The 12,407-nt window shown below is 33.7% G+C and overlaps 1 protein-coding gene across 1 annotated transcript in view; it reads right to left on the bottom strand.

Moving 5' to 3' along the window:
* Positions 1-11,827, bottom strand: part of LOC115209963 (phosphatidylserine synthase 1) — a 59,761-nt gene extending 47,934 nt beyond the window's left edge. The window contains exon 1 of the mRNA XM_029778611.2: positions 11,549-11,827. Coding sequence (XP_029634471.1) covers positions 11,549-11,739 — 191 coding nt within the window. The 5' untranslated portion in view covers positions 11,740-11,827. The remainder of the gene's footprint in view (positions 1-11,548) is intronic.
* Between the last annotated feature and the right edge of the window lie 580 nt (positions 11,828-12,407).

Here is a 12,407-nt window from a genome sequence, read left to right as displayed (position 1 = left end):
ACACTCAATCACAGTCATCAATTCAAAAGAGACTTGAGGGAGCTTAGATGAAAAGATAGTAAGAAAAAGAAACATGGGTAGATTACAGAATCGGAACACTAACAAGGCACAGAGCAATATCTAAAGTACAAAATAAAACTATGGAATGAAAAAAGAAAAAGAATGAAAGCAGAGCTGAGCCAACAATAACAGTAAGATTTGCTAATGAGATTCAAGAGTAAAGAAATCAAAGAACTGACGAACAGCTACAAGATTAGAAAATTATACTGAAGAACAAAAGAGAGGCATGGCAAGTAAATGAAAGAATAAGAGATAATAAGAGCTACTGAGAGAATACAAAATGAAAGAAAAAGTAATGGCGACATCAGGAGGTTAATAACTCCCACTATAAAGGTAAAGTTCAGATTTTGTAACAGTAACATTTATCAGAATGCCTGAAGGATATCATGAATCTGCCAAGTCACCTCATTATACCAATTTTAAGAACATTAGCTCATACAACTTATTTTAGTTTGTTTCAAGAAAGGCTAGGCTAAAATAGCTGAATCACATGATCAAGGCCCCTTTGTTTTAAAAGGACATGGGTTGTTCTACTAGCACATTTCTTATATGAATCCTAACAGAAGATGAAAGATAATTACTCAAGCATATGTCACTGGCTAATGAAACTAGTCTTAATCACCAAGCTAATGATATATTTCTGAAATTAGGGGCACCCTAGATAGAATTAGAAAACATTATTTATGCATTGTTTGGGCTATAAAATGCTGCAAGAAGTGGAAGATATGGAGCATATACAAACAATAGGAAAATAGACAAGCTTTAATAGTAAGCATGGAATTTACAAGAGATCATTCTTCTGATAGAAAACTTTATCAGCAGCGGTCAAAGTGACAATAATATTCAGGAATGCAGATGGAACTGGAATGCTGCCACTGGATAAAGACTTTTGATTCTACCTGTTACTTCTTTGAGTTCTCATTCTTTGTCTGTTTGTGTTTATGATTTGAGCATGATTTTCATATATACACATAAACACAACAGTCTAACATATAACTTCTGTTAAGCAAATTGAACTTACAAAGCTATGATCAAGAGAAGGCTATAGTATAAGACATTCACTCAATGTACTGTGCAGTAGGCTCAAACATGAAATCACATGGTTGCACAGCACACATAGCCATAAGTAACTGCAGAACATTGGAGATGAGGAACTACATTGTCCTTGGCTGCCAAGTCTCGATCAAGAAAGAATACAGTTACAGGCATAAAGCAAATCTAAAAGAGATCATTTTTAACCAACAAAACTATTAGTTATTACCTTTGGTCACTCAAGGTTATAAAAATTATTTTTCTTTTTGTAGTGGTGGTGGTGGTGGGTGTCAATTAAATCAACCTCTATATTACTCGTACTTATTAAATCTAGAGGGATGAAAAGTCAAGTCAACTGATTTGAACTCATAATTTTATTAATATGGCATCAAAAATCAATTACAAACTGATGATGTCAGGTTTTTATTGAATCTGTATGGAAGAAATTTGACTCAGCTGTACACATCTGACAAACTAATTTTACAGTGCAGTTGCTTCTAAAATTTTATTGTGGACCCTACTTACAGCTATGGATTATTGAAAGGCAAGAAAATGTCAGTGAATCTATGTCTCATCAATTTCAAAATTGGGAATGGAAATTTCATTTCAAATTATCCTGCAGTATTGTGTTCTCAATTTGAAAATAGGTTGTAGATCTGATATTAAAGTATTCCAATCTTTATATCAAATATCAATAGTTGGACGTTTTACTTCTCTTAATCTATTCAAATAAAAGAATTGATAAATGACAACATGTAACCTTCAGAGGAAACATCTGAATACCAAACATTTACAGACCACATCAAAATGAAGCTGATGAAACAATAACTATTCTGAAATATCAGCCATGAATCCCATTATAATAACATACAATTTCAACAACTGCTGATATTTCCTGTTCTAGGATGGTTGTTCTTCTTCAGACTTTAGTTTCAGAAGTATGAAATACAAGAAGCTTCTTAATATCATGCCAACTGGTGGCTGCTGAAACTGAATATTCTATCTCTTCTTTAGGCATTGTTCTTCTCATAGACCTTTCAGTTAGTATGGCATATTAAAATGAACCACTTAATATGCCATACTAACTGATGATTTGTGCTAAACATTACCTGACTACTGAACACCTGGTAACAAACAGCTCAATTAATAATTATATATATCTTGGTAACTTATCACTACCATCTGATGGCTGCTAAAATATTTCCTATATGCATGAGAAAGATTTTATCTCATTACAAACAAACTACATATTAATTTTTAGTTAGTATAACACTCTACCACATCTCTCTGTCTCTCTCTTGCTATGTGAAATAGGGGATAGTTACAGATTTTGCCCCCAGATATAAACTCTTAGCTTTCTGACTGTTATTAAATAACCTCTTACTGTCTGCTAAATAACATTATTGCTGTTTACTTACCAGCACAAAGATATGTTGTTTCCTTTGGGCTAGTAAGCTGCAAATTCCTCCCCACTCAGGCCTACTTGAAACAATCTTGCTCCTCTTCCCATCATCTCTTTATGGCGTCTTATCTCTCAGATCATACACCAAACACTTCACCCAATCCTTCTCTCATAGAACAGCAATAACCTGGAAAGAAAAATTCCCAAAATGTTCACTAAATATCACATTCTTTCTTCATCTACCAACTTACTGAAAAAAATTTGAGGACTATTACATATCGTGTCTTAGAAACAACTGATTTCTTATCCCCACCTTGTCTGTCTGTCACTCCAATATTATATATGCATGGCTGTGTTGCAAGAAGTTTGCTTCCCTACCACATGGTTCTGGGTTCAGTCCCACTGCATGGCACCTTGGGCAAGTGTCTTTTACTATATCCTCAGGTCGACCAAAGCCTTGTGAGTGGATTTGGCATACAGAAACTGAAATAAGCCTGTTGTCTGTGTGTGTGTGTATTTGTCCCCCCACCACTGCTTGACAACCAGTGTTGGTGTGTTTATGTCCCTGTAACTTAATGGTTCAGCTAAAGGGACTGCTAAAATAAGTACTAGGCTTGAAAATAGGTACTGGGGTCAATTCGTTCAACTAAATTTCTATGAGGCAGTGCCCCAGCATGGCCACAGTCTAATGATTGAAACATTTAACAGCATATATATATATTATTTGTTTATCTATTATGGTAGTTTTGACTGTAAGAGTCCCTCCTAGTGTGAGGCATTTATGTATAGTAATGCCCTTAATATAAATAAATATATTTAAGAGGAATAATTGATGGATTTTTCCCTAATGAGGTTTTTCACACTAACTATTTGATAAATTCTTATAAAGATTTTATCCTATTTTTCAATTATATATATATCTTTTGCTGTCAACTAAACGATCAGCTGTATTGGATTTAATCCCTGTTTCAAAGTGCCTGGGTGAGTGCTTGTTGTGTCTCTAATGTAAAGATTCAAACTGACTTTATATATTAAATAAAAAAAACTCCTCAATTACCTAAACTTCCTACTACTCCCACTTAACAACTGTATCTCCGTTGGGTAACCTTTTACAAGTCTATTCAATCATGCCTCTGAATGCTAAATAAGCCATCTTTTGGTTTGGTTTATTTAGCATTCCAGCACATCTTCAACTAGTAAATAAATGTATCTTCTAATCTTTAAACTTTTAAGGATTATCACTCAATTAATTTCATGTGAATTAAAAGACTGAGACAAAATGATTCTGGATAGGATGTTACTTTACCTCAGATAACAGATCTGAAACCCAGTTGTATGACTACTAAGTGACTGGAATAGTGCTTAATTAAGTACACTATGTCAAAACAATGAAGTCTGCTGTGCATTTCAGCTCATAGCTGGATATCATGTCCACTCATCCCTTTCACAACTACACCTCATCTTCACCACTAGTGAATATTTAACCACTGGTCAATTTCATTACACTAACATAGTGTGTTGAAAGAAGTCCTTTTGAAAAGAGACTTCCACAGTGAAGCAAAACCACAATAAATGACTTTCTTTTTATTGTTACTTAGACTGAGGAAGAAAGGAAGTGCCTACAGCTCTGCAGAATATTCAAAATTAGCAACAAGTTATTGTTGAGTCACACACCAGCCATGACCATTCACTCATTTTGCAAGTTAAGGACTACATTATTCAATCTTCTTGCTGTTTCTTAAGACAGTATAGCACATATTCTGAGACCCCCTTCGGTCACGACATAGACCATGGCATTGCACCTAGAGAGTTACCCTCTCAGGTGCAAGTCCAGACAAGGTTGTTTATGGAAGACCAGCAGTCGACCATGCATACCGGTCTCCCCTCTCCACGCCACCAGTGTTATCCAAGGGAAAGGAAAAGGCCGATACAGCTTGGCACCTGTGATGTCGCAACTCATTTCTACAGCTGAATGAAATGGAGCAACGTGAAATAAAGTGTCTTGCTCAAGAACACAACATGCAGCCTGGTCCGGGGTTCACAACCTCACAATCGTAAGCTTGACACTCTAACCACTGAGCCATGCACCTTCACTAGAGCACATATACTGACAGATATTTGTCTGCTATTTCTTAAAAATCAATCAATCACATAATGGGTCTTGTTGGCTCATGATGCAGCTGATATTCAGTTTGACCTTCTAAAGGTTAGAATGTAGTGGGTGACAGACAAGCAAGGAAGACAAAAATTCCATGTTTGCAGTTCTATGAAGAAAGGAGCGAGCTGTTTTTTGTATAGGCTGGTGGCATAGATTGTTAATTTAAAGAAAAAGAGACTATTGAAGTAGATGAAACAGAGGACAACATATCTGCAACCTGTTGGGGACTCAATGATTGTTTAATAACCTGATAACAGATTTTATTAGCCAAAATTTCTTTTTTAAATAGGCACAGACATGGATATGCACATGCTAAGTGATTAAGAAGCTTGCTTCTCAACCATTCAATTTTGGGTTCAGTCCCACTGCACAACACCTTAGGCAATTGTCTTCAGCAAGGTTTTGTGAGTGGATTTGCTAGATTGGAACCGAGTAGATAAGCCACACTACACAGATAAGATTTCACAATGAATGAAGATAAGAATGGGTAATAATATTGCCTACCTTTATCTATAATATTATTTTGATGCAGCTTATGTATTCAATACTCTAAGTATGGAATGAAATTGAAGTCTTAATCTAATAAATCTACATGTAAATAAAATCAAAGCTATAATCTTCTATAGATACAACTTTTATATTATTCATGAGACAATTGACTAGCAAAGAAATATTTTCAATTAAATATATAATGAAGTATAATAGAATATGTTAAGAATTTAGAAATATCGAGAAAGTGAAATAATCCTTTTTAGGAACAGTGAACTGCATGCATACATTATAAATATGACACCAATCACATTATTGCTGTGAGGGAAAGAGAAAAAAATATGCTCTGTTGTAGAAATCATCTGCCTTCTGGACACCAATGTGATCAGAAAATTACAAGAAAAGGAGACCTCTATGGACCATTGATAAGGTGTTTGCAAATCCAGTACCTTACATACACGTCAGCCTCATAACTATAATTGTTGAAGCAATAAGATATATACCAACCCATCTGGAGCAAAGCGTGACTGAACTTCAGCTGCTGGGGAGAAAATGCAACTCCTTAATTCACATGTTACAAATGATCACAATATCTGGCACAATAAAAATCTGCAAGACCTACTTAAGATTTAAAAGGTGATGAGCAAAAGATGCTTTTCTTCACAACTTTACTACACACATACATATCACTTTATTTATTAACTGGTTTTAGTCATTGGAGTGCAGCCAAGCTTAATCACTAGCTTTATGAATTTAGTTGATCATACCAACTCCAGTACTTATCTATACCTGACCCATATATTTCTGATATATATACTTTTAGAGTTCACAGTTCAATGGAGCAGGTGTTAAATTACTTCATTCACTGGGATAATTACATCAAGTTCAGGTATATGTAATTTTCTGTGATATGAAAATAGGAAGGTAATACAGTGTATTTAGATTTGCTAAAAAGTTTTACAAATGAAAGTGTACCATAGCAAAATAGTATAGATGATGTTTTCAATTTCTTTTCATACATAAAATTATTTATTTCTTGAATAGATATAATAATCAGATAACAACCCCCAAGTTTGAAGAGGTGATAACTATATAAAAAGAATAGAGATTTCAAAGAAGTTCTCTTTTACCACTTTTACTTCTACCTATTAGGCTTTACACTATCTTCGGAATCAAATATCTCTAGGTCATCTAAAAAGTACCAGCATTTTTCAGTTTTCAAAATAACAGTGGAATTTCTGCAGGGTATGCTAGTCTTGACTATTCCATTATATAAGATGTAAATGATAAAGAATGAGAAGAAGCTCTTAATTGTTAAACATAACTTCTGTGAAGAGTGGCTAGATCATTAGAACTGGGGCGCGGGGGGGGGGATTGAAATATTGATGTGAAACCGCACACTTTTCTATGAGATCTTACAGTATTATTTCAATCAAGCCTACATATTTTTTTGAGAAAATCCTTACTTCACACTTGAGTAATTTGTTTCTAAAATGAGCCAAATGTAAAACTGCTGAAATTATGATACAGTCTGTTAAATATAATTACTGTCCTATCCACAAATACAAATACCTGCAAGAGATCTCAATTCATAAGTGGTTAGCCAATGCATTACACACGTCAATTATTTTACCTGCATTAATTTCAACTTTTCCAAGTCCAGCTTTGGTTACAAATTGATTGGTACATTAAGATGTCTGATAGTGAACTAAAACACAAGACATGCCAAAAAACAAACAAACAAAAAACAATCCTGCCAAGAACAACACAGAAAACCACATTTCTGCCAAGAATAAGAGGTATTTTTAGGTTTCTAAGATCTGACACTTCAAGTGTATAAAAGTACCAGTTTAATGATTGTGTGTGTGCACACATCTTAATTCATGGTTGAAATCATGTCATGTTTGTCCTTGAGAAATAAAATATATGTCAACAGGGTTATCACTAATGGGAACTCCTGATAATGAAAAATCAAACAAAGTATGCACATCAGAAGTTTTGCTTTATCTATTTCAGTTGTTTGAGATTAAATACATAACATAAAGGTGTGTGAAAGAATTATGCAAAATATAAGTTCTGAAAAGGTAAAGCCTGTCTGGTCCATGGAAACAGAAAAAAAAGATGGTTGAGGTGGCAGAGCAAAGAAGGACTGATTTGGATTCTAAACAAATAATAAACCTCATAAGTTTCTTGTAAAGATGTCTGCAATGTAACCACATAGTTTGGCATTTAATCCCACTGTGCGGTAACTTAAATGTCCTCTACAGTAGCCTTGGCTTGACTGAGAAACTGTAAGGAAGCTTATCATTGTCACCTACATATGTGACAGTGTGTGTGTGATGTGGCTCTTTATGCCAATAATTTAGTTTGACAAATATAAATTGATAAAATAAAAAGCAGACTGAAATCAGTACTGGGATTGGTATGACTGTCTAAACCCCAGAAGGCAACTCCCCAGAGACCAAAAGAAGGAAAAGAATAATAAGGGTGGTAAGGATAACAACTACCGATTTAGAACTACCCAATCTGCTAGAGATCATCCATCAAACAATCTCCATGAAAGAATTAACCCAGTATTATAAACAACAAATACTTTTAGCTATAACCCTCATAATCTGTGAAGTTGATGAGGTAGTGAATAACAAACCAAAAGGATCCTGTGTTCTACTGTATACATCACAATATTTCATTTCTGGCCTAGTTCACTGTACTGTATAAATAAATTTTTCACCCCAAGTCAACACTGATCAATAAATCATGATCAAAAACATTCTAGTCATGAATACTCCATCTCTTTTTCTTTGAACAGTTTATCTATAACCAGTCTTTAAAAAAAAACAAAAAACAAATTGAAGAATGTGATGTGCGGGTATTTTGGTTGTTATGTAATAAATACAACTGACTTAAGTGTTTTAATATACAATGGAATATTCAAAACTAGTATGTAGCTGGAAAAATTCCACAGTTATTTTGAAAACTGTAAAATGTTGGTACTTTATAGATAACTAAGAAATATACAATTTCTTTTGTATTCTTTTCTAAAATGCTAAAATGTTTAGTGTTTTAAGTAATGTTCCCTTTTAATTATTTGCTGTGGATGTGCGCAGAAGTTCACATGGTGCAAATTTTGTAATTCTTTTCAAGGCATGAGCATATCAAGATGAGTAACGGATCTTAAATTTAAAAAAATATTGATTATGTCATGAAAACTTTGTGAGCACACATTTTCCCCCTTGTGCACAAGTTATAAAATTTGTTTAAACAGTACACACTAAAAGTACAGCTTTGGGAAAACATTGGTTGAAAGTGCTCGGCCCTTACAGCAAACAGGTTCCATTATAAAGCATAAGAGGGGTGAAAAAAATCTATCCTGAATTTTATGTCAGGTAATAGATGTATTAAGAATTCAAAAACCTATTTCTACTTGGCTATATCACTTATACTTTGGGCCTACGGCAATTATTTGAATAATTTTAACACAATTATGGTTTCAGTTTATGTTCTTATTTTAACGTCCAGATAGCTACAGCTGTTAAACATCATGAATTAAGAGCTAGTTCATTAGTGGTGTTGGCCAGATTGTCACGACCTGATACTTTTAACAGGTCTTTCGAAATTATAATTGCATCTCAATTACTTGTAAATTTCCTCGGATACAGTGAAATTGTATACAACATTCCATATCTACCAAACCAGTTTTTTTTTTTTTTTGCGCTAACAGTTCATCATTATCATTAATTAGAATTCAATTATCTACTGAGTATCACTCGGTTATCTACTCTCTGTATCACTTCCTACTAGAGAATAAACAAAAAAAAATTAACTCTCGATGCCGAACCAGATAGCGATGTTTATATAGAACATGTTACATATTAACAGAAATAAAATTAGGTCTAAAAGTAGGTTTCGAAAATACCATCCTGATAATCGCGTCCCAGCTTTCCCGCCGTTTATTTTCAGTTTTGATTTTCGAAATTGAATTTAAAACCATAGAATTTCTATGGAAAAACAGATTTCACCGATATTATTAATTTTAGGGAATAATGCTATAAAAAATGGCAATATTTTACAGATGACCACAGAATGTAACTAAGTGGAACAATTAAGAAAGTACCTGAAATCTGCTCTCTTAATAATTGTAGAAACTATTCCCTCTACATATACTGCTTATGCGGTCGAGAAAGGCATAAACATCACGATAGCTAGTTATGAAGATTTGAGGTCAAATATCAACGTTAGAAACGACAGTTTTAGAGAAAAGTGACCAGTTGACAACGATAGAATATGGGCTTGATTTAAATTGCGGTACAGTATTTTAGAGACCCTAACTCTAATCAATAATTAATCAACTAGATGACTTTAAATTGTAATTAATGCTCTCTAATACAGTATACAAGTTGTTCAGAATACCAAACATGACACTGACATCAGGGAGGAGGGGTCAATATATGCATTTATTATTTATATACTTAATACAAATTTTATCTCTAGAACGGTTTGAAACTTCGTACATATCAATTGCATAAATGTGTGTGGTGTAGAGCCCTTGAAACCTCGTTAAGGTCGAAGGGGCACTATGAGGAATCTTAGAGGTTATATGTATCGTAGAGTATGTATTTTTTTTTTTGTATCTCGACATTGTTAGATTTAAAAATACAAACTCGTAAGGATATGTACTGCAAGTACTCGACGTTTCCCAGCTTGATAAAGTAATTAAATTATACCAGTCCAAAATCTGATTTCAAGTATGATGAAAGATGAAAAATATATATATAGTACAATGAAAACAAAAAAGTAAAAATTTACATTAAACACGAATTTTGAAGTGGTTTTATTTAAGTGAACACGTGAGAATAAAAGTGGGGGGTGAAAAATATCAGCAAAACTTGTCAAGAATAACTATGAAATTTGTTTCTACAAGTAAGCGAAGCAAATTGATACTGATGTTTATATTATATAAAAGAAATAAGACTAAATTCTCCATGTAATTCACATGCCATCTCGAAAGAGCAAGTATTTCCGATTGTATATATCTAGAACCTATACAGTCACAGATTTGTGTACGAAATTTTAGAAAGGATTAATTGAAAATATTTAGATTCTCTTATCTATAAAATAGATTATAGTACTCTTTTCAACTGATCACTGGTGATACACGTGTGTGTGTTTAGTTATAATTCAAGATGTCCTTAAAATTTATAAGTAAGCATTTCCAGTGTTAAGAATAATTATATTGAACTGAAAAATAATGTCATAGGATACAACACTGAACCAATTTATTTCTCCTTATAAACTATTAATAAGCATCTACAATGACGATCATCAAGGAAAAGCTAGCAACATCACAAAACAAAGCTTTTTTTTAAATACATTTGGTAAATTTATTTTAGATTTACGAAGAATAATATGTTTAGTTTTGGATAAAGGAAAAAACATTTTACAAAAATTTAGTTTTCTCAACTATTTTCCATATACTTCTTGTCAACACTAATTAAACAAGGGTATAAAATGTGTACGACTGTATGCTTTCTACTTCGTGTATATATATATATATAGGCAGAAGTAACGTGTAAAAACGGAATGAGATTAGGGTGCTTATACACTCTGGTCATAAGAAGACCATTAATTATGCAGTTACGTTTCTATTAAAGTGGACAGACAATGTGTGATTTAGAACATGAATCAACGTATCGGTTTTTACTAATTATCTATGTTGCATTCACATGGTTCGATAAATAATAATAATAAGAGTGATTGTGAAAGTATACATTACACACGGGAAATCAATGTTAAAAGTAGGGTTACAAACAACAGCGATGTAGAAAACACTTTCTAAGAGCTGAATTAAATTTTAATTTACCGCTACATGATGTTAAGTTTATACAGGAAAGGTCAATTAATGCGATGAAATTAGTTGACAAGTACTTGTGCGCGCGCGAGCGACAGAATGAATACATAAGATATAATGGGGTGACTGATGGCGTCATGTATAGTAAAGTATATTTTGCCGTTCTACACGTGAATGAGCTGTTGTAATTTAGCGAAACAGCAGAACTTCATCTATGATGAGGTCACTTGAAAAATATAAGTATGGCTACGATCGAGGAGGGAAAAAAAAAAAAAAAAAAAAAAGGGGGCAGTGAGACTTGAACTGGATTCTTTTCTGTAGAGGAATAAAACATTAAGAAAATGAAAACATGTAAATATAAATCGAAGTATGTCGACTAAGATGTGAAATTGATAACGAAGGGAATATTTTTTTTATATTACGGCAGTTAATTATCAGACAAATTTTGGCTTAACGTTGAGTTGAAGACAAAAGGAAAAGGGAAAAAAATCGTTCATAGAATTCCATGTTAGGAAAGATGTAGTTTAAAGGACCCGGCTTATGAAGATATTAGACTCACCTCATGAAAGCCACGTAAAGTAGACCGATGATGCACAATGTTAACAAACTAATCGTGTGAGGCTGGTAAAAAAATTCCAATGTTATATCATCGACAGGCTGTTCGTTAATAGCCCGAAAATGTTCTTTTTCTTCTTTCGCGAGTGCATTTTTATTGATGCTACGTCTGCCGCTGGCCCGCACAGCAGCCATGGCTTTCTAAGAAGAGAAGACAACTCTGCAACAAGGTTATCTCGTTATAGGGATATCTATCTATCTATCTATCTATCTATCTGTCTGTCAGTTAGTCAGTCAGTCAGTCAGTCTGTCTCGCTAGCTAGGTTAGATTGCTAGCTATCCAGCTGCCTGGCTAGTTATTCACCTCATTGTCCTCGTGTATATTAAAGCAATGATTGGAATAATAAATTTATGTATATAAAAAGATCCTCACGTGCCCTATCGACCTGTTAGAAATAGTAGCCAAATCCTCCTGAAAATTATATTCAACTGTTGTGAAAGGTGAATGATTCATATCGATTGGATAGAGTAGATAAAATACAGGATGGTCATAGCTGAAACGTTTTGTCATAGGTCCATTTAGTCACAGCTGATCTACGGTTAGGCAGACAGGGAAGAATAACGAGGCATGACGACCTACGTTGTTAAGTGTTTTTCACACTTGTATGGTTATAAATTATGTTGAGAAGTATAAATTGAAAAGATATGGAAGTATATATAGTATATGTTTAGTGTCTTGCGGCTGATAGGAAAAGCTTTTAAAGGCCAATTTCTTCATAATGTGCCCTTTCAGCACATTTATAGGGAGTTGTATAAAAGTGTCAGACAAAAGATGTGGGTTTCCTTCTAACTAAATACCAACT

This window comes from Octopus sinensis, linkage group LG3 (genome assembly GCF_006345805.1).
Source record: "Octopus sinensis linkage group LG3, ASM634580v1, whole genome shotgun sequence".
NCBI lineage: Eukaryota > Metazoa > Mollusca > Cephalopoda > Octopoda > Octopodidae > Octopus > Octopus sinensis.
The sequence above is the reverse complement of the archived record's forward strand: the minus strand, read 5'-3'. Positions and strand labels throughout refer to the sequence as shown.